The following is a 23,417-nucleotide window of genomic DNA, read 5'->3' on the forward strand; positions in this document are numbered from 1 at the left end:
AGGAAGAGAACTTTTTTTGGCTCCTGACATCTGGACCACTTCCTAGATCGCCAGTGAAAACCATAATCAGACAGTGATCTGTAAAGCTGTTTGCTTTTTCTGTGTAAGTATGGATCAAATGATGAGAGAGAGCAAGATTTATGAGCAACTGTGGTTATAAATTTCCTGTTAGATAGCTGCCATGCATTTGTCCAAATTGGTTGATAAACTAATGAAAAGTTTCCCTACCACCAGTGATAGTTTGTTGGTGAACTTAATCAGGAAAATGCTTTCTACCAGACTTTTAGCTATGCATTATCATCTTCCTGTTTAAATACAGTTGTGTGTCACTATAAAAAATAAAGGAACAGCAGTTAATATTCCTGTCACTCTTGTATTTGCTTAACCAACTGTAACTTTGCTTACATTGCTTAGGAGAAGATCCTGTTGAAGTTAAACATTGAGGAAATTGTTTTCTGGATGTAAAAGGTATCTGCATGCTACTCTGGTTTCTCTGTAACCTTTTCGTATACCAGGCAGCACAGATGAGTAGCCTTTAAAGATCTTCATGGAAAGTAAAAAGCTGGTGGAGAAGGTCAGGAGTTGGTAGGAGGTACTGCACTATGTGCTTGAGCTATCACTGGAAAAAATTTTGTGCTGCAAAAATTCATTTTGATCCAAAATATCTTTTTTTAAAAAAGTGTGCAACTGCTACAAAAACAGGTTTTTGAGTGTGCTAACTTGGTACTTTCTATCATCTTGAGTATAGTAGAGCTGTCATTTGTCGGCTTTTATGGGGTTCATCTTCACCAGAATGTGCTATACTGAGTTTTACAGTATAGTCTACTTCAGGGTGGCATAAATGCTTGTTTGAACAAAGTTATTGTGATCTTTACCATCGTAAGACTCTATAATAGTTTCCGTGGTGTCCATCATGTTCATGTTTACCATGTTGTTAACTCTGTAGAGTAACCTCAGTAAGTTATGCTACTTTAGATCAYTTGATAGCATAAATAATGTGTGATACATAGACACAGGGGCAGAGGTGGCTTTAGTAACCTTGTGTTTATGAAATCTTTTAATAGCAGTAGATAGGTACTCTCCAGATATATAACCTGAATATACGTGTAGATTTTCTTTTGGATTACCTTTACTAGAAAACTGGAGAGGATTTTCTTTCATAGCTGATTGGATTAAAAACAGACTAATCTGACGGGCTGTACTGGGATGGGAAGCAGACATTAATTATTATTTAAATAATTACTCAAATATTATTTAAATTTTACTTAAATCAGATGAAGATAGATTGAGTTAAAGCTGAATGGTTACTCTTTATTGACTTTGTATGTCTGTTCCTATTCTGGAATAAAATCCAGGAGTAGCCATTCAGCCCCAAATTTGCACTTTGTCTTAATCTGAGTTAATCTCCCAGACAGAAACACTTCAGTCAATCCTAATGAAGTTAGGCCATCCATGTATTCCCTGTAGGGATAACTTGGCCAGGAAATTCTCTGCTTCTAGAGAGAATTACAAAAATATTCTGGTTTGACTTCAGATTCCGGATAGCTACCAGTTTTTCAAGCAATCAGTGGGGATTATTAGCAGGGAACAAAATGTAAATCTGTTCATTGGATTTCAGAGACTTCTGAACAAATCCTAATGCTCAAGTCACTTTAAAGAGTGTAACAGTAAATGCGATGCTCTATTCCCTTATCCAGGGATAATACGGTCCCTCTCACCTCCCTTTCTGACTTTGAATTTTTCTGTTCTCAGTATGGACTGTCTTCCATCTTCTTCGACATGCCTAAACTTTCAAGTTACATTCTTAAAAGTCGATTTGTGGTTTTGCCTTCAGATCTGGCATGCTGCCTGTGACTCCTCAGAAAACAAGGAGCTAGAAAGTCTCACTTGTCCTGCTTTTGTTCCCCATGAAGCGCTGTGCTAATGCTGTCTTTCCTCTCGCTGTACCTGGCGCTGATGGTGACTCCTGCGGCGTTTTGTGCTGCCCTGGCTGGGTGATGGGCAGGTAGCAAGGGTGGGGGTGTTTGTCTCCCCAGCTTTGTTAAGCGTGGAAGTAGTACTGCATATCAAATTATGGGTGGCCTGTCGGACTCTGCCTCTTCTGTTAGTTTTAAGAGGTCTGACAAATGATTGGAGAAAGCTAGCGATAACTAACTCAATAACRTAGTGCAGTAAGTCACCAGGAAGCCTCACCTTTTTTAAATGCTTGGGTAGAAAATTAGCTTCTCCTGTGTCTGATATCTGTYCTGTGTGCTCCCTAAAATACAGGAAATATGTCACTTGACATTTCTGCTTGTTGTTCATAAACTTGCTAAAGCTTTAAATCTCAGTGTCAAAGAAGGGAGGTCTGCCATCTTTTGGTCCTTAAATTTGCTTTTCTTTCTAAATAATTAGCTCTTTTCCTTGCCCTTTTGCAGTTGCTTGCCTTTCTCTAATCTTAGCTCGAGGCTTAAAAGAGCTCTCCGCAGCATATATCTATAATTAAGGCTTTTTAACCACGGTTACAGTAGAGTGGAAGCAGTGCCCAAGCGCTGTCAATATCTAGGGAAAAAGTTTCCTTTAGTGAAAAAGCTACTGATTTGATTATAACTGAACTCTCTRCTATTCCACTCACGAGGTTCCCTAGAATACTACGTCATGCCTTTCCACTTTGCCAAGTTGCCTTTTTGAGGTTGATGACCGTTAATGGCATGTATTCTGTAGCTCACAAGAGGAAAAAAAGATTCTGATTTTATTTATTCTGCCTGCCATTTTCTTGGGAACACAAGCTGCCAGCTATTATGAGTGGTGTCCCTCGTTAGTATGTTCAGAAAGCTTGAGGTCTGAGATCAGATTCGGTTCCAAGGTCTGACTTTTGGGGCTTGCCTATGCAAAATCGCAGTAACTTAATGAAAGTTGTGCTTTAGTTAGCCGTACCAAAGGTTGTGTAGATGCGGCATTCAGCAGGCTTTCCTCTTTTGGAAATTGTGGTGTAAGCACACAAACGTGTTCCCACCAGGGTAAGCCAGGGAGTGAAATCCCTCCCTTAGCCGCAAGGCCTCCAAGAGCACATAGGCTACCATGGATAAGAGCACGCTTGTGGGCAGTTAATAAATAGTAGCTGGGGGGGCTTAAAATTTGCACCCTATAGAACGTGGTCTGTGTTTCCATAGGCTYTGCTTTTCTGTATTGTTGAGCCATGCTGAAGTGACAAGCAGTTAAACGTGTTAAGGGTTTAAAATGGAAGACCCAGTTTCAGTGGGTTGGTGTGACTTTCTCCTGTGGGAACAGTGATTCTTTCCTCAGCCAGAAATAGAAAGCAGAGGAAGGGGGATGGAGTCAGCAAGGGCTTCAAAGCACAGTGATGCCCAGCCTGGTGGAGAAGGTCACTCTTCATGCTTAATCAGGGACTGTGTCTTTCCCTCTCAACCTCTTATTAATCTTCCAACTATAATACTTTCTTCCTGATTAGCACCACAAGTAGCAGAAAGCAACTTCTAAAAGCTGTCTTTCAAAACAGTGAGTGCTGACGTCCATCCCTGTTTTGCAGAGGTAACTAATTTCTGCTCGAAATGTCTCCCCTCAACACTTGCATGTATTTCTTGCATGTCAGGCTTAGCTGATGTGGCAGTGATCTGATGCATTTCCCTGCTGTAGCTTTCAAATGCAGAACTTGAGCTCTTTCCTCTATTAGGAGGCTCACAGAATGAGTGCCAAAGTCAAAATTCCAAAAAAGCATTTCAGAGGATTTTGCTCAATGCATGGAAACGGCAGCTGTTCTCTGAAACACTTAATGCCTGGCCAAGGGGATAAATTTAAAACAAATGTTGAAGGGTTTTTTTTCCAAATAGAAATAGTTGAACTTGCATCTTCTGAAACTTGAATGTCTGTAAATAAACCCTGCCTGCCTGCTGCAGGGCTCACACTCCCTAATAAAAACAAGGGAACTGCAGAATAACAGTAGATGATAGTCTGTCTCCTGCAAGAACTTTATGGTTGAGTGAAATCTACCTTCTCACCTGACTACTCTGCCTTTCCAAAAATCTGACTAGACTGAAGCTTTCTTTGTTGGTCAAAGTCTGGTTGTGTTTTAGGGCTTTCTATAAGAGCATATGTGGAAGCACTATCAGCTGTCCCTCCTGCATGCAGAGCTGCTTTCCTTCTGCCCTTTTGAACAATTGCTTTTACAGGGTTGAGCTGTTATGAGAAGTTCTGCTCTGCCTGATCTCTAGAGCCTGAAATGCTATGCCTGCTGTTATAGGTGCAAGCTAAGGTGACTTTTCAAAGGAGAGTCACTCCCTTTTTCATCATCGTTGCTTATGTTTACACAAGAAGATCTGAACACTTAAAATCTCTAATATCCAGTCTTGTTTATCTAGTGACAGCGTAGGCTTGTCGTTGTATAAATTATCTTTACTTGTGTTCAAATTCATTTTGGAAGTTACTTTTACTTAGTTCATGATACCAGCAACAAAACAATTTTTCTCCATGATGCTAAAAAAAAGGTAGTTTGTTCTTTCTTGAGCATACCTAATGTTTCTCACCCTTCAGGTGAAGTCTTGAAGAGAAATATTTTCCTGAGTCCTAGTAAGCATGAGCTGTTGCTTGTTAAGTAAAACTCAGGTGAAACCAAGTTGGAGTATTCTTAGCATTTAGACCAAAGTTTTCAAAGATGTCTTAGTGTATGATGTTTCTTTGAAAATCAGAGTCTTAGTGACTTTGATCTAGGGTACGATACCAAAATACTCACAGCCAAGTCTGGCATCCCATAAGATTGTCTGGGTTTATTCTTTTTTGTTCCTTTTTTAAAAGAACGAGCAGCTCCTTCACTTCTGCTCAGGCTAACTTTAATCTTAACTTTGCTTTCTTGAAAGTGGCTCTCTTTAGAGACAGTACTTTCAGTTCAGATAAATAAAAGCAAAACATATTAGCTTGCTAAAGAAAATCAGAACTCCAAAAGCTACATAAATATAGACGTAGCTCTGTTGTAAAGGTCTTCAGTTAGACAATATATATATTCTATAACTATTCTGTAGAATAAGAGACCTCCTATAACGGTACAGGAGGTCTCTTAAATTTAGCCAGTCAGTTCATGTTAGCCACTGCTTTACAGGATTATTCTGTAATTCTAAAAAGGGAGACCCTGTGATTATATTCCGTTGTCTTTTTTGCTTTCCAGGTAATATATTTGCCAGGGTTTAGTTTGCAGTATCCAAGTAATAAAGAATAACCCTTTTGTTTCACTTCTGCATATGTTAATTTGCTGATCCACCAAACACTTTGGACTCCCACTTCTGTCTCATTCTCAGGCTGCATCTTGATGCATTGGAAATACTTTAAACTCCTATCGATGTTTTTTTTGCTGTAGCATGTTACCTAATTATTTTGCAGCTGTGTTGGAAACTGATTCAAGGAACTGAAATAGCTTAAAAAAAAAAACTCTTCAGAAAGCAGTATCTATTCCCAGGTCTTGTTCACAGTGGCAAAGAAGTCATGTTGGCACAATTAAAGTGTTTACAATGAGATTTCCCAAAATTATTTTCCCTGGCTGGTATGGAGGGCATGGAAGTAACCTATAAAAACAGCTGCAGAGTATTGGAAGACTTGGGATTTCAATACAGAAACTAACAAAAGGATATTTGGATATATTTATAGAGACCAGAGGACTGTAAAAATGTTTATTATTGCTACTGTTTTTCTACTATTGCTGCTGATCCTTTGTAAAGATGGAAGGGAGGTCAGCCTGTAAGGAGTAAATTGTCCCAGCAATTGCAGCATACAGTATTTCTTCACTCTTCCTTTATTCGTCTAAACCTGCTATGTTTTTTTGAATTCAGGATGCATTGAGGAATAAATGAGTTTCATAAAATAGCTGACTTCCAGCATGAGCAGTTTCAGCTACAGAAAAAGGTACTACTAAAGCTGGAAGAATGGGCTGTGGCGTTGAAAGCACTAATGCACTGGGCCCAGCTCTTCACAGCGAATCTCTTGGCTTAGGCGATCTCTAGTCTTCAGAGTCTGCATCAGTTGTGTTGGACTTTGTGGAAGGAGCTGTGAAATTACGGCAAACATGGATCTCCTTTGGAGARAAGCAGAAGAGGGGAATTGCTGAGCTTAGCTGAGCCTATGCACGGTAATTATATATCTTGTAGTGAAACCTGGCCAATACTTTCTGTAGTGCATTTAGCATGTGCAAAAGCTGCCTCTCCACTACTCCAAGAAGTTACGATTTATCAAAGTATCCAAGACAAAAGTGCATATAAGAATTAAAGGTGGCTTTGCACAAATACTGTTAGTGGAACCATTCTTTGTCATGACTTCTGTCATTGTTGCTTGTAGTACAGAGGTTTTTAAATGTATTATGAAGAATATCAAATGTTTACCATTCCTGTAACTGAGGCTTTCAAACAACTCTGTTACAAAATCAGTCTTCTGTCTCAATTCACAGGATTCCTGTTTTCTGGCACAGGTAGGCAGTGCTCTGACAGGACCGGGATGGATCATCTGCTTTCTCCTCCCGTGGCAGCAGATGCAGGTACTTCTTTCAAGGAGCCTTCCCTGTGGGGTCTCTTGATGTACCTGGGATGCTACCGTCCTCTTGGACCATGTTTGGTGTTCTGCCATCCCACCGGAGCAAAGACACGTCTCTTCAGGGTCTTAAGCTTGCCTGGTTTTAGCTTGTCTGTCCAGTGGTCTTGGCAGATGTCTGGTGGGGAGAAGGCCTTTACTTGACCAGAGGATGGAGGCTGAGGATTTCTTTCCTTAGTAGTGTTACCAGATGCACATACAGTCTCCACCGCTGCCTCCCCCCCCCCCCCCAAAAAAAAAAAGAGCAACAGTGCTGCTGGTACATACAGCTTAAAACTTCTTCAGTTAAAGTCACAATAATTGATTGCAGGGAAAGTCATTTCTCCTGTTCTTCCCCTTGTGTACTTCTAAACACGATAAGCCACATACTCCATCACTTTAACTTAAACTAATTCTTAAATTCAGATTTCTTACGGATCTGCAGAACACGTGACAGGAGCAGCAGTGGAGCCTAGTTAGCTAGCTCAGAAGACTACTGCTTTTTCCAGGATCTAATGTAAATTTACTGTCTATAACTGAGTTAGTTTTTTTGCAACTGCAGTCTCTTAGCTGACTCCGTGGGGAGATTTCCCCATTCCGCCTAGGTTTGTTTCTGATCCTCAGATTCTGCTTGTGCTCTGTGAATGGGCGTGTGGGAGACTGGATAAGTCTTATCTGAAACACATGAAGGTGCTACTTGTATCGTCCTTGATCTCAATTGCTGCAGACTGCCTGTGTATAAAAGATAATAGGTTGTCTTTCAGCGTAGTTCCATGTTTTCTGCAAGTATGAACTTGGGCCAGCAGACTACAGAAAGAGTCGTTGGCAAAGCCAGTGAAAATCTAACAAGGAAGTGTCTCGAACCTCCCATCTGTGCCAAGATCCTTTTCCTTGCATTTTGGCCAAAGCTGTTATCAGCACAGAATAATACTGGTTACGGTGGGTGAAAGGCTTCCTCAAGTTCTGGAAAAAGTAATGTGCTTGTGGCTTTCCAAGTGCTGATATTTTATAACAAGAGGCTGCTCATAGTAGAAATGTGTCTGAGAGGGAGCTGCAAATTAATGCACATGAGGAGAGAGCCCTGGCACTGCAGATAAATCAGCTAGGCTTTGTCAGTCGTGCAAGAGAACTCAAATATTGGCTTAACCTGAAAATGTTAAATGAAATATAAAACTTCAGATTTTATCTCTGGATATTTGGAAAAAATAACAAGTCATCTGAAAACTCCTTTTTTAATTTATTTCTAGAGGGTATGAGTTTTCCTGCCTAATACGGTGAAGACTATTTTTTATAGTCCTTGAAAACAGAACCTGACAGACAGTATTTGCTAGTGCTTATATTGCTCTGGTGGCACTGCTTCTTTTTAAAGCGCGCCAGAGGAAATGCTCTGTGCTGGAACATATGGTAGCGATTAGTGGGACCAGTGCTGCAGGATAAAATGGGAGAAATATGGTTGTGTGTAGAAAAAGCTGAACGGACAAAACGTAAGGAATGTAGTGGTTTAAGGATTGGTTTTAAAGTAGGAAAGGAATACAGTTGTTTTAAGGTAAGGTTAGGGTTATCTGTGGCGAACTAATGTGCTTTCTTGCAAATCAGTTCAGGTTTACATGAGCAGACAACTCAAACACACCTTTCTGTGCATGTTTCCGGTAGTTTCCCCTTCATTCAGAAAACTGTTTTTTGCCCTTTACATCTGTCACGGTGTATATGATGGAGGTGTTTGGTGTTTGCATACTGTGTCTATGTCAGGGTGAATAGAAAGCCCTAAAAGCGAGGACCTTAAGTACCTAACTGCTTTTGGGGATTTAGGCCTAAGTGGGCTAAGGGACCGAGAGCGATCCTCGGAAACCAGCAATCCTCTCCGAGCGGGGAGTTCGCCGTTTCGGAGCTCTGGCCGCTGCAGTCCTGCCTCTGCGCAGCGCGGGGCTCGGCGGCTCTTGCCTCGCTCTCGTCCACGACCCGCCACGGTCCCCAGGGACGCCCGGGCTAGAGCGTGTTCGTCTGACCCAGGTGCCCACGAGTCACGCGGGACCCTGTTTACTTTGCTCGGAAGTGTGGTGGGGGAGGAAGAGGATGGTGCCGTGCTAGCCTGTGGCCTAACAGAGCTGAGGAAATGGGAGAYGTGGGGTCGGGTCCGTCCGGAGCGCGCGCGCTCGCTAGCAGTGCACCTCGTGCGCTCTGCTGGGATGGCCTCGGTGCGCCCTCCGCTGAGGCCGGGACGGGGTGCAGAAGAGGACGGCGCCTTTTTTTTACAGCTTCTAATTTCTGTCTGGCCCCGTTGGCGATTAGGGCACGGACTTGAGAGAGCTCCTGCCCCTTCTGCAATGTCTGTCGATGGCTTTTATTCGGTGTCTCCGTGGTGTAGCTACAGCACTCTCCTTGGAAGCAAGCAGGTGACTTCACCCCCTGCTCCGGCCATGCTTCTCCCGGTAACCCCTCTTCTGGGCTTCGGAAAGGCGCAGCCCAGGCGTCAAAGCCCAGGAATGGGGAGGGACGCTCGAGTCTTTGGAGACGCAGGGGCCRCCTTGTAGGTAAGGGCCGTGTGCTGAAGCTCTGGAGAAAGGTGAGGCACAAAACCTTCCATCTCGTGCTGTTGTTGTGTGTGTGATCCTGAAGGCGCCTGCGGGCCCTGCTCAGGGCTGCCGCCCCGCTGCGGGCGTCGCGGACCCCGAGGGGCGAGGTGCCCCGCGCTGCCATGTCCAGGCTCCCCGTGGGCTGAGCCCTCGGCGTCGCGGGCGTAGCTCGCTCAGGTGCCGCACCAGGTGTTCTCCTTCCACACCCTGCTCCGCGGGTGGCGTCAGCTGTGTCGGCGAACGCCTGAATTTTTCTGCTCCGTACGAATAGGAGCGAAAAGAGAATGCCCTGCTCCCTCTATCACAGTTGATCTCTGTATTTGAACTTTGGCAGGGTTTGTTTACAAAAATTGCTTGTTTTTGCCTCTGAAATCTTTCTGGCAGAGGAACTCAATACACCTTGGATTAAAAGAATCATGCGTGGTTAGAGAAGCCAGAGGACTAGAAAAGAGTGCGTCACACTTCTATGTAACATTATCCTTCTAGTACTGCAAGTCTAAAAATTAGACTTTATTTTTGTGGAGTGGACATTTGATTGCTATTAATGTTTTTAAAAAGAATGCAAGAAGCTAAGTTATTTCCAATTAAATCCGAGTTGCAAAATTGTTCTGTCTTGACCTCACTACCACTGTGACTTACCTGTCTTCCCCTTTTTTTGTGCAGAAATTTTTTCCCACGCTTAGCAGATTTTAAAGCTACTTTAGGTCTATTTTTGTGCTAGCCTATAACATTCTTGCTTCTAAGTAACTCTTGAGATAATTAGAAAAACAGAATTAAATTCTCTGGGCCCGTTAAGGGAAAGTGGCTTCATGAGAATTGATTTGTGTTTCTGTAGCACGCAGGAGGCTGTCAGAAATCTGTAAGGAAAAAGTAGAACACCCAAAGGAAAAATGCTTCTCATAAAGTAGCATTGCTTTAAARTACATTTATTTTTCTTCCCCTATAGTTGTTCTATAAAAAGTGCCTTAAAAACCAGCTTATGTGCTGGGACCTGTACCAAAAAAGCAGCTTCCCAGGAGTACAATAATTTGACTTTATACAGTGTCACAAGAACTCCGTGGCTTTCTGAAAGGGACAGCTGGATTTTCCTTGGTGACTGAACCCAGTGTTTAAAGATCTTAGGCATTTTCAGTTTTCTGATGTGCAGAGTGTCTCTAGCTTTTGTAATTGCTTTATCCTTAAATCTTCTGGCTCAAATGAGATTCCTGGTTCTGGTTTCTTCTTCCTTTGCTTGTCAGAGTTGTAAAAGGATCTGACTTTAGATCCTTGACTTCTTTTGTCCCCTTTTTTCGTTCTTTACAATTGTTAGAGGTCTAAACGTTTAAGAGGAGCCCTGGCTTACCTCGTTTATGAGTCATACCTTCACAATAACAGTGTGTCTTCAGTAAAATGTTTTTAAGCTCATTGAAGTTGGATTCATTAGTGATGAGTTCACATGGGTTTTTGGCTGTATCTGCAGGTATAGGTGTATGTTGGAAGGGGGTGGTGTTGGATTTCTTTTTTTTTTTTTATCAGAGCTATGCATACAAGTGACTCTTCCAAAGGTTGCTGTTCCTGGGAGCAAAGGAAAGGTAATGGCTTTGACCAGAAGATCAGCAGGGAGGCACTGTATTTATCCCTCCTCTTCTAGTGGTAGTTCATTGAAACTAAGATATTTGTGCGTCTTGCTCATGAAGTATCTTGTGCATTGTTAAGGCAAACCTGTGTGTAGACTCCAGCGATCTCCTCCATCTGGAAAGATGGAAAAGAATACCAAAGAAAATTTCTTCTATTTATAGACTTTGTCACCTTAACATGAATGAGCATGGGCATGTGCTCAGTGCTGCTGGATTATGCAGTTAAGATGCTGTTCTCCTTCTGGTTTTCTAAAAGAGAACAGTGTGTAAAGCATCGCTAATTCACCATGTATATAATCTGTTCTTGATTGTGTGGTATGTACAGTCAGTGAGAAGGGTTAGGAATTCAATAAAGATGAGATCAGTTCATGCACCTGGGTTTTGTTTCAAATCACTGAGTACAAAGCTGCCAAAGCCTGTAAAAACTCTCAGCCTAAAGTGAGGAAGCTGGTTAGTGAAGACGACCCCTGAAAGCTGCTTGGTTATAGAGAACTCTTAACATTTAATGAAATATAATCCATGGCTTTAATTGCATGTCTGGGCTTGTGAATTTAACATTGACTCTTAGCAATTCTTCTTAATATCTAAATGGTGCTAAACTCTCTATGTAACAAGGAATCTCTCTCCAAAAGATCTTAAGACATGTACTGATTCTTGAAAAAGCAGAGAGGGAGAGGCAACAGTTGCAACGATATCTGAAGCTTCTAAGTTTTTAAGTTTCTTTTGTGGTTCAGAGCAATCGTGGCTTTTGGTTATGTTGTGAAAATTGCTTCCTTGTTAGTCTGCAGAATGGCGTGGACAACCTATGGCGAGTATGCAAGAGATGACTGTGATCTGCAGCCAGAATGGTGGAAGCATTAAACAGTGCTCTACAGCAAAAGAGCTGCAGAACAACTTTCCAAAAGAACTTATTGTCACTCAACCAGTAGCCACAAATGCTGGCTTGTATTCCCAGGACGCTGAATGTATGAGAAAGTGGCATAGTTATCAATGGGAGTTAGTCAAGAGTTAACTTAGGTAAATAGGTGAGATAATTTTAGGTAAATGTAACCTCTGGGATATAGCTGTGTGCCCAGTCTGAAATGGGGTGCTAGTTTAGTGATTCTTGCCCTTGGTGGTGGTTTACATACAAGTCCAAAATAGGCCAGTAACAGAGCTGAAATAACTTTTGCCAGTTCCCTATTCATCGATCGCTGGAGATGAGTGCCCCTCGCCCACTGCGTAGGCTGTTGTGGGAATGGGACTGAATGCACTTTTCTGGAGCAGTGGACTTTAAGGTGAAGAGGAAAATAATATCCCTTTCTTCGTCTTGTCCTTAGCCAACATCCAATCCCAAACCAAGCTGGCAAAAAGGGCTGCGTTTGGAAGAAGACTTGGCAGTAGCACTAGCAAGGCTGGCAGTTTTTTCGTGCTAGACAGCTGGCATCCTGTGGATCTGACACAGTGTTTGACATCACCATTAATCTATGTTAATGGAATTGTCTAAGTGGCCTTAATTTTTCCTTTTGAAGTTGGTGAGGTGGGGGGTTCGAGCCAGGGTGCCTGGATGTGCACTCCCCAGGCTCTAATCCAGCACCATGGTGGGGACTAACTTTCACCACAGGAGGTTAATGCACAGCTGAGGCTGGAAGCACTTATGCTAAAGCCGCAGTCTTGGAGGCATCCTCTCCTGCTGTCGTGTGCTAGAGCAGCTTTGGTTTCTCTCGTGGTCTTCAGCTTAAGATTGAAAGAAAATGTCTATCATGTGAACACTCTTCTCTTGTATATATTGCAGAAACTGGAAGAGTAGCACTGAGGAAATGTTAAGGTGTTTTGTTGTTGTTATAGTGCAATTTAGCATCTAGGAACAGAGCGGCACCAGAGTGATGGGCAGCTTTGCTTTGAGCAACTGCTGGTGAACAGTGGCAGTTATTTGAAGACCATTCAGAAAGAGAAAAGGTCTCTTCTCTGCTCCAGTTTTCAGTGCTACATTTTTTTTTTTTCTTTCTATTGATGGAAAAGTATCTGCTGTACTTCAGAAAGTTATAGTTGAAGTTATAAAACCACCCCAGCAGGGTATAATCTACTCAAAGTAATCTCTGAGGAACTGCACATACTCGATAAACAGACCATTTTCAAGGGGGGGCATAAGCCTTCTCTAAAGAGTGAAGGAAAGTTTGTTGGTATCCAGACAAAGACCCTTTGGCCATCTAGACTTGACTTGATACTGTTTGCTGCTTGCTTGCCAGTGAGAAGGTGCTGTCTGAGCTGTGGATATAACGTGCTCTGCAACATATTTTAGTAGCACATAAGCTCCCTTGACCTAATTCGCTTACTTTTTTAGTGGGGCCTGGATTAGTAGTGGCTTGCCAGTGTAAAAGTAAGCAGCAGTTAATGCTTCTAAGTCAAGTCCTGTAAGACTGATTTGGGTAATGTCAGCTCTGTGGGAAAATACAGCAAACTCCTTGAATATGTGTGATAAAGGGTAGGCAGGGGTGATCCTGGTGCCAAATACTGACGTGGTGGACTGGCACATTGCATGCAAAGAGCTGGATTGCGTGGGCTGCTTCTGACTTGCTTTCCTTCTCTAAGCCAGGGCTGATCCCAGCTCGTAGCCAGGGCAAGCTTCCCTGGGAGCCTTAACGCATTCCACAGGATTCCAGATTATTCTGAAAATACTTTCTAAATGCTGTCTTAATTAAAGATTTCTTTAAGTCAGAATTAAGTTATTAAAATGTTCCAGGCATTTTCTAGGAGACTTTGAAAGCTGGCTGTACATTCCTTTCAGAGTTGATCTATTGCCTGTGAAGAGTTGCGAGTAATATTGTGCTGCTTGTGGGTTACAGATAAGTTTAAATGAAGTGTGGTTTTGGTTTTTTTTTCTTGCAGCAGTTTGCCTTTTTGTGAACTGACATTGCCATTAAGTCACTCTTCAGGATTTTGCAGTGGTCTAGTTGTGGTCCTTTAGCAGTAATGGAAAAGGTGTCTAGTGTTCCACAGAGGGTGTTTCCAAAATCCCTCGGTACGTCAGACTAGATAGTGCTGCGTAAGACAGTGCAACACATAGACTAACAGCTGTTTAAAATGCTTTTCTGCACAGCCTGTGGCTGTTTCTAAAACACTCAGTGATGATGCATGATACTTTACAAAAAAATTGCATTATGTGGAGTTCTTGGCAGCCCATGCAGCTGTGGTGCTAYAAATTTAATATGCTGTTTAGGTGATTTGAAAAAAAACAAGTGCTTAAGAGACTTGCCATTGAAAACGAGCTGTGCTGTCCTTGGCCCATCTCTATTAGGATCAGTGAAAAGAGGGGGTTCTCTCCCATTATGAATAATGGTTAGAGCCGGGAGCCTAAGCAGCATGGTGATTTTTTTATATCTTAACATGCATACCTGTATGGGTCGAGTGTTTTATTGGACTGTGCTGCTGTTCTGTGGATTTTTCAGTTAGGGTTTTAGGATTTTAAAAGCATACTCCAACTGGCTGTATTCTGTATACCCAACTTTCTTGACCCTACAAACTATATACCAAACTCTGAAAGCTGCAAGCCAGTATGGCAGAGCTGTGAAGACAGGTAGTTTGCTGATCAGAAGTGATTGGCTCACTTGTGTCTCCGCAGCAAAACGTGGCTGGATTGGCATGCAGTCACATCTCACCAACCCTGCTTCTGCAGCTGGGATGGTAAAACCACTCAGCAGCCCTTCCCAGCACAGTCCTCTTGCTAGCCATATCCAGAAGCTCTAGCACAGAAGCAGTGTTTGAGCAGCAGTTCAGTGTATCAGGTCAGATACACGGTGGGTTCAAGCTCTTGGACTACTGTAGGCTGTCAGCCTTGGTTCCTGGCTGCAGGGAGAAGAGATGGTTTGTAGACAGAAAGCATCCCTTGGTGCTGAAACGAAGGTGCTGATAGATCAGCAACTGCAATTTGGTCTTTGTAGTCTGTTACCGAAAAGGCTGTGTATCAGAGAGAGGTCAAGTTCAGTGACAGTATAACAGCGTTCTTAGCTTAAAAGCAGTGTAAGAGCGCTTTGGGTCTACTGTGTTTCCAAACCTATGTTATAGATAATTATGTTCTCTTTTGCATTTTAAAGGTGATTTTAAAGAGCTAATAATCCTTTGTGTTCTGAAACAAGGATGGGAGGCAATTCTCACAGTGCAAACAAGAGCTTCACACTGAGGTCAAACACTAAGCAGCAAAGGTAATTATAAGTGAGTGCATTAATCTATATGCAGCTGAGGAAAAATGTTGCTCTCTTTGGAGAGCAGGGTATAACAGGACTGTTCAAATACATCTCCCTTAAGTTTCCCAGGAGATGTGAACCCAAACTGTTGTGTTCAGCCTCTCTGTCACTGTATTTAATAAATTCCTTTGTAAAACTTCTAACCTGGAGGAGTCGGTTCTTAGCTCTAGCCTTGCTCCCCTGTTCCTGCTGTGTTCTTGAAAGCATTTTGCAAATTTGCCTTGCTTGTGAAACATGCTTCCTCCAGAGCAGCATGAGTGGAAGGAGGTTTAGGGCTGCTTATATTAAAAAGGCGTAATGGTTTGAGAGCTGTGTGACAGTTGCTTGTCTCTGACCAACAGAAGAACAGACATTGGGAAGGTGAGAAAGGGGAGAGGTTAACATGGTTCTTGCACTATTTTGCTGCTGTCTGAAGCAAAAGTTATATTTATTTTGAGGAGTTCGCCCAGCAGTGTTTCCTTCTCCTGGTTCTTTCCCTCTGAATCTGGGTGGTGGCCTGGCCTCAAGAACGTGGGGCTCTTCTGTGGACAGGCCATGAGCTTGTGCTGAGAGTTTGCCATTTGCACTGGTTGCCCACACTGGCTGCTGGTTAGGCAAGTTATATCGGTTGGATCAGCCTTTACATGCAGGGAATGCCTGTTTGGGCCAGGGGGAGGAGGGCAGCCAAGGCAAAGGGAACTGCTGGGAACTGCTGAAATAGCACAAGGTTTCCAGAATGTAGGCTTTCCCTTGAGTAGTCTCTAAAGCCAAAACCTTGGAAGGCTTGACAGACAGATGGACAGTAATTTGGGATGAATAAACTCTGCAGATTAAGCAAAACGGACTGAGCAGGTGGAGGATGAAAGCTCCTACAGAAACCCTGTAGGGGAAGGGAGGGTCCCTTCCAGCGTGCCTCTCGGCAGYGCGTTGCGGGTGCACTGCTGCAACCTCGTCCCTGCTCCCCTGTACCGCTGGGAGCAAACCAGCAGCCCCGCAGTCTCAACTGCACCCGTGGCACGAGGCGCTGTGCTTTTGCTATCTCGGTGTTCGCATACCTTATAGCTGAGTGGTGCATGTACCTTGAGCCTGTGGAACAGGAAAGCTGTATCACTTCATGTTTGGATGGTTCCCAGAAGAAATGGGAGGCTTGAGTTAAAATTCATTTTCTGACTCATTTAAAATCCCTGCTATCATTTTATCTTAACCTGAATCGGTAAGCCGGTATTGATTTGAGATTATGGTGTTTAAATTTAAACACCATAATGTAAGTTACCCTTGGGCAGGGGGAGATGGATCATCTTGTGCACCCGTAATGGTGGTATCCTGGATAAAACAATCATGGGAAGCAGGTTTCTGGGGGAGCAGGAGAAGGAGGTGTTCTGGGTAGAGCATTCCGATAGGAGAATTTCTGGAGCTTAGGCCTCTTACTGGAAAGATTTTGGATGTGAGACCTGCAGGATCAAAACCAGGTAGATTATGGGAATTGGAGGTGCTTTTTTTTTTTATGTTTTAAAAAGCCCAAGAAGTCCAATTAGTAGAATTCAGTTCATGGGACTTTAAAAATTAATGGTAAGTTGTCTTATAAAATATAGATCACTTGAGACTAAACTAAGAGCAGGCATATGGTTTTGATTTTTTTTTCCTTCGAACACTGGCACAGTACTAATGCCAGACAACTTTATTTTCCTGATGCATTATAACCAGCTGCAGATGTTTTAGATGTTATCACTTCTAAATGGGCTTTGACAAATGTCTCCTGGAAGCCAGCAGCTCTAAATATTACATGCAGTGTATTCGAAGAAAAGTTGAAAATAAAGTTTTGGGAAATAAATGTTCAGTGTCTGAATCCAGAAAACTTGCTTTCTGCCCTTGTCCAGGGATTTGATAGCTGAAAACATTTTTTTGCGAGACCTACACAGATGTTAGTAAGGACTGTTAAGGACACTAGGACAAATATTGCCATGGATGGTCTTACAGAGTATGCTATTTACTGGTCCTCTGTAGCTAATAGTGGAAGATGGACATTTCCTTGGTAGAGCACTACCAGATGTATCCAAACACTGAAATGAGATTTGTAATAGGTATGCAACTTTTCAGCACTAGGGCAAAAATTTAGAAATATCCATTTAAATATATGGAAACATTGAGTTTTGTGCACCAGTGACAATGATATGGCCCTCTGCTACAGAATTTTTGTAATGTTACAACTATTCTGCTCAGGATTAAGATAAAGGATTTTAAATAAAGGTTTTTCAGTACTTGTTTGTCTGTGCTTCATTGCTTTGAAATGAACACTTGCCCAGAAGGGCCTTTTCWCATGGGATGCAAGATGTTGTTTGCATGTTCAAGTGTATGGCACTGGGGGGAAGAGGGACTATATGGTTACAGACATGTGCATGTGAAGTTTGAGATGAACGTGGAATAAATAGCTCTTTGGTTGTTGAAAGGCACTTGGAAATGTGGTGAGTTAAGCCCTGATTCTTCCAAGTGTGAATTTGACCACTACTGGGACAGGATGAAACTTTCTAGGAGTTGCATCATGCGTCCTTTTAAAATTCAGACAGCTCGACTCACGACTGCATAATCCATTCATTTTTCCATAGCGTGGGAGAGAGAGGGGAAATTCATAGGCTTAGCTGTAGACACCTCATTACAATGTGATTCAGTACTTAGCAGCCTGTGTTCTCAGTCTGGTCAATCCAGAAGGAAGGAAAGAGGTGTCCTTAAAGGACAATCCAAGTGCCTAAAAGTTAGATGCTTAAACAAGGTAGTAGAAATACCCCTTAGACAGTGAGGTTCCAAATAGGTAACACATTGTTTATGGATTTAATTATTTATTCTTAGTAGTTCCTCAAGTAATGGTGGTCATAATTCTGTGATGTTGTGGAGGAGAGGGGAAGTGTTGCCAGAAGCTTTTCTGGAAAGTTTGAAAAGGAAGTAGGGATTGAGCATTATCAATAGCTTTCTGTGCTTTCTTCTTTTATTTGTGAAAGGCATGTCAGAACAAGGTACGTACGTGGTTAACGATGTATCTGATTTGTATAGCACAAGGTAAGCAAAGGGAATCTGCCTGCTCATCCATCTTACCCCTAAAGAGCCTTCTTGCAGCTTTGGACCAGTTTAAATATAAGCCAGCTTGTGCTCATAGAAAACCCTGGAGTCTGCCTGGCACTGGGGGACAATTCCAGGAGAAGATTAGAGGTGGCAAGCATCAGTGGGTAACTACTTGAGCAGGGGCCTTGCTGCTCGCTCGGAGAAACATGGCACACTGCCCTGCAGCAGGGAGCCGAATCAGGCGAATGCAAGTCTAATGATTTGGATTTTGCTACTTCACATTAGTGTTTAAAACTGCTTAGGCATAATCCTCCTAGCAAATCTCTCCGTGCTTTGAGATGGCAAATGTTCACTGTTGCACACTGATTTTTAAGTATGAACTGGTTATGCTGAATTCTTTTGCAGCTGAACAAAGGCACTCACTGATGCCTGGCAAAGAGGAGAAGTTTTCTTTGCTTGATTTTGTTTGTACAGGAGCATAAAATGCTTCTTTGTATTGGTGGGCTATAACAAATGAAACATTCAGCCGAAGGTTGGGTTTTGATGCTTTCCAGTAGTGTAGTGACAGTGTTAAATATGAATATCAAATACTGTGGGCAGGGAGAGGGATTCTGCTGACTGCAGGTTGCTGTAGAGCTACTGGTTATGTGCACTTAGTTGGACATGTTTTTTTGTCTTACTAAGCATTATTGAGAAAATTTAAGTTGAAAGTTACTGCTCATAGCATGTACCTTTTCTCAGTGGTTGCTTACCTGAACCACAAAGATGCTTTGAGCATCCCAGTTTATCCTGAGTGTTTTGACCTGTCTTCGTCTGTATTTACTTCACGATTCAGTATTTGCATAACAAAACCATGTAATCCCTGTGGGATGTAATAGGTGTACATGATGCATTCAGATGTGAAAAACTCTCCCCTTTTGAGAAGGCAGAAGCAAGATGATAGCTTGAAAGGAAAAAGCATAGATATCTGACTTGTACCTTTAGTAGCTACCTCAGTAACTTCTGTAAAACAGCTCTACAGGAAAAACGTTTAGAAACTCATTTTGTCCAGTTGAGATATGGTAAGGGAAGACTGTACCTTGTAAAATAAGCATGGAAACTTGGAAACTTTTCTTTTATCCTGGCAAGTTTCTGTAGCAGTGGTAACCATCAGAAACGTTGGACTGTAGGCAGTCTACATCATGCTCTGCTGTAAATTTAAAGCAGCATGAAATGCAAGTAGCACAGCTGTGGTGTTTGAAGCCAAGCTTGATACCTGTCTGAATGCTCAGTGTTAGACTTGGTGGTTAATGAAGAAACAGTGAGCATCATTGGTGCGGCTTTTTAGGGAAACCAGTTGATTTCTCCCTTGCCCTCCCTGAACACTGACCGCGAAAGTGCGAGAAACCTAGTAAAAGAGGCAATTCCTACAGAATTGTTCCTGAGTATGTTTGATGTAGTTGGGAATGGAAAAAAACTTACAAATTTGAGGCAAAGTGGTGACCAGCTGGGCCACCATCTCCTTTGGACAGTGAGATCCCCTCAACCTTTGAGAGCTCTTGTCCTGCAGGTACCTTGCCTACAGCTCCCACTGCACCCAGTTGTTTGTACTGGGAAATCTTCCAACTAGTGTGAGCATTAGTTCTGCTTCTTGACTCCAGTATGGGTGCTCGTTGGGAGGTAGATGAGTTGGTTTAGTACCTTCTCCCTTGTAGTGGAAAGGTGGACACTGTTAACTACCCACCAAGCTTTGAGGAGAAGTATTTGCTTTGCCCTCGTGCCGTGGAGGAGCGGTTCCTGAGTGCCTCCACACAGCACCACGGGCTTTGTGCTCCCACCCCTTGTTCTGGCCTCATCCTGCGAGTGAGAGCGTCAGGGTCAGGCTTAACRCATACCTCTTCTCACCGGACCTACGCATGCATATGTGTTTTTATTCCGTGCAACAGCAGAAAGCTTGTTCCTTCCTGCCACCTGGGCTCCCTCCTGTTCTGCTGAGGTCCATTAGCTTTCCAGAGTTTTTTCTCCAGCCAGCTTGGGTGTTTCCACTATCTCTAGAGCTTGCTCTGGTTTCTTGCCATAACTTCATCAGGAGACCCGAGTGCCCTGTGCCCCTCCGCTGCAGCTGTCCTACGCTCTAATGCTCAGCGGCCACTCTGTGTATGGAGCCGGCAAATCCTGATTTCTTTTTTTTTCTCTTCTTCCTCCCCACCCCCATGTTATCTTTCAGCCAGGCTTCTCTTCATCTGAGACCTTCTCCCTCTCCCCTTGCATGAGGAGGTGGCCACACGTGCTGGGGAGAGCTGTCAGCTCCCTGCTTTGGTAATTAAGGTTTTCCGCCGGGGAGAGTGACAGCATCGCCGCGGTTGGTGTCTGACAGCTGGCAAGGCTGTGCTGCTGTCATGTTCTGCAAACTTTGATTTATGTCTTCAAGTAGCTATGATTTTTCAAATAAGGGATACTGTGCTTAGCCCAAAGCAGAGTTGGCCTTCCCAGTAGGTCACTTAGTTATCTTACCGTCGTTTTGAAGAGTCATTTTCTAAGGGTCAGCGTTTCTGATTAAAAGACGAGTCACTTTATGTATTTATTTTCAGACACATCAATCAAAAACATTGAGTATTTTTTGTGTAGAACTCAAGATTAATATGAATATTTTGAAGTACTTCGTAGCTATGAATTTTGACTTGCATCCTCTTTTTAAGGAAGAGAAAATGAACCTACCTTTATTGGAAACGAGCAGAAAGATGGCTTTTGTTTGATTTTTAAGGAATTTGGGGGCGGTTTCTTGTCCCTGTGGCCTAACTGGAATATCTTGACTGATCTGAAACAACTGCTGCTTTTGAAAATGCCTGTAAAGGAATTTTGGAGGTAAAAGTATTTGATTTTTCCCACATCGCCATGTACTATAGATTCTTCGTACTTTTCCTTCTCAGATGAAATGTATAGCTTACTATAATTAGAGCTGCTGTGTAAAATTATTCCAGACAGTTAGAATGCGTCTTACTGAAGATAGAGGATTAAGTGATGAAGGCTTTTAACTACATGAGCATTGCTTTTTTGCATGCAGTGATCTTGCTGAAGCTTGCAAAGAAGATTGAGTAGAACAGTATTGCTGTGGAGTTATTGTTGTTTAATTGGGATCTTCTTCGGCTGTCATTGAGAGTAAAATGTTAGCATGGGCTTGATGCAGTTGTGAAAACTAAAGCAAGTGGGTTTTTTTAAAGTTTTATAGAGAGAAGATTGTTTAAATTGCAGCAGCTAACTAGATTCGATTGTCTAGAGATGTTAAAATGTTGTATAATTAAGCAGCCAAAAATGTGTTGAATTTCCCACCTACCAGTAAGGATTTATTGATTCCTTTAAGGCTGGCACGGAGGTTTCCCTTCTCTTTTACATAAGCACCTTCCTGCTTTGAAAGGTTCTTAACCTCTTTGGTTCAATAAGCCTAAAAGTTAGGGGAAAGTGGAAATTGGTATATATTGCTGTACGAGGGAGGACAGAAGTGTGAATTTGAGTTAGTGGTAATGATAGCAGGGAAGAACGGCGAGGGAATTACCTTAATATACTCTCCTACCTGATGAATAACAATCCAATAATCAAGCAGTATGTGCTCAGGAGGGCTTTGACACAAATTGTCTCAGTGGCAGAGGCAATTTGATGCTCTTGCCCCCAGTTCGCAGTTTGCTTCCCCCCTCAGTTGTGCTGATACAGCTCTTCGTGGAGACATGCCGTAAACTAGATCAATGAAATGAGCTGGGTTCCAAACAAGGAAAAAAAAGCTTTTAAACCTGCTTTGCTCCCAAAGAAAACAAATGTAGAATAGCACCATAACTCAGTGAACTGTTTTTGCTCTGCTGTGTAGAGGAAAGAGGCTGTTGGTCTGCCGCTTCCCTCCTGGTCTGTTCAAAGAATCTGCAAGTTTTTACTCCAGACCATGGAAAAACATGTCTGGGCCTATCAGTCTAAGATTAGTTGTACTTGAAAGTACATAGCAGACTTGAGGTTGTGGGTTTTTGTTTTTTCTTTTGCTTGTGAGGGTTTTTTTGGGGGGAGGAAAGTAATCCTGCTAAATTGCATGTATTGAGAATCTTATTTTTTACTTTTGCTAAGATTGACATCTCGTTGCTAGTGTTACCGTCCTTCCTTGTCCTAACAGAACTGGTAAAAATCCATTCCTATGCGGACTGCTTCTGCACAGCAGTCCTAAATGGGAGTGTTGAAATGCTGACGTTYGTCCAAGCTCTGGTTTTTGCTCTTTTGGGATGGTGAACTTGTCTTACCTCTTCACGCAGTGGTAAATTTATGGGAATACATAAATATTTCCTAATCTGGGAGTGTTGCATGGAGCCTTAAATCCTGAAGTCTCTTTGCTTGTTACTTCACGTTTCAAGAGATGTTCTTCGAAGTAAAAAAGACTAGTTCACTTAACACATTCAGCCCCTAGAGTATTTTATAACATGAGGTACCAGGAGGTAGGTCTGGTTAAAGGCATCTGTGAAGCAATATTGGGAGAGAAGTAAAAGCTTTAGGAGAGGTGAGAGAGTACTTCATACAAACATTGGTCTTTCAGATGCATCTGAATTTGCTTCACTCTGGCAACTTGCTGTGTAGTACCAAGGTTGACTTTGGGCTTGTGTGTTAGATGTGATCCGAATCCATGTTCAGTGCATGTCTTAATAGCACCGAATTATTTGAAGCCGAGTTGTTTGGTAGCATTAGAGGCCTAGCATATTTATGATTCTCTTGCTCTKCTAGCAGAAGTGGTAACTTCCATGTGTAGTATTTTGGGAAAGCAGTTGCTTTTTTTTTTGTATTGTCTTAAAAGGTATATCTTGTCTCCCAGCAGTCTTGCATGTGCCCACATCCAAAATTAGAATGGTAGGTATTTAATGGATTTAGTTCAGGATTCAGACTGGCACTGTTGAGAAAAACTTGCCATGTGGCATAATGTTTCCTGATCTCGTAGGGAGTATCTGTTCACTGCAAGCACAGGTGTGGCTGATTTTTGGTGGTAAGGGCTAAACAGTGCCTACTTCCTGCTGCTCCTTCTGATAAATACTGTGACTCTTTCTGATGTTTGGTACCCACCCTTCCTCTTGCAGTTCCTGCTGTTGCTTAAAGTAATCTTCCCTATCCCAGCCTTCATCTTCCTTGCATCCTTTCCCTAAGATTAGCACTGCAGAGATAATGTTTTTCACAATAGTTAGCTGATTAAATGTTGCAACATACAGCTACTTGAAAGCAGTTGCTGGTGCTTTTTTTAGTGTCAAGTTGCTCTGTGTTAAGTAAGTGCCTAAACCCTCCAGCTCCCTTTTAGAAAGGTCATTATATGTGGTTCACCTGTAAGCATATCATCCCTGTCTGCCCCCTCCTTTGGGGAGGGGAGAGCAGATGTTGCTACCTACTAGAAGATGTTTCGGGCCCTTGCCGCAGGAGATGGTCATCAGGCT

The 23,417-nt window shown here is 42.6% G+C and overlaps 1 protein-coding gene across 2 annotated transcripts in view; it reads left to right on the forward strand.

Annotated features, from left to right (window-relative positions):
* Positions 1–6,488: 6,488 nt before the first annotated feature.
* The window catches only part of GALNT10 (polypeptide N-acetylgalactosaminyltransferase 10), an 82,174-nt gene continuing 65,245 nt past the window's right edge, over positions 6,489–23,417 (forward strand). The window contains exon 1 of one of the 2 annotated variants that reach the window (XM_026066657.1): positions 6,489–6,514. In XM_026066657.1, coding sequence (XP_025922442.1) covers positions 6,509–6,514 — 6 coding nt within the window. In that variant the 5' untranslated portion in view covers positions 6,489–6,508. Of the gene's footprint in view, positions 6,515–20,784; positions 20,836–23,417 lie in introns of those variants that run through there. The other variant, XM_026066658.1, reaches the window with a different exon arrangement.

This window comes from Apteryx rowi, unplaced genomic scaffold, assembly GCF_003343035.1.
Source record: "Apteryx rowi isolate R43461 unplaced genomic scaffold, aptRow1 scaffold_245, whole genome shotgun sequence".
NCBI classification, from domain to species: domain Eukaryota; kingdom Metazoa; phylum Chordata; class Aves; order Apterygiformes; family Apterygidae; genus Apteryx; species Apteryx rowi.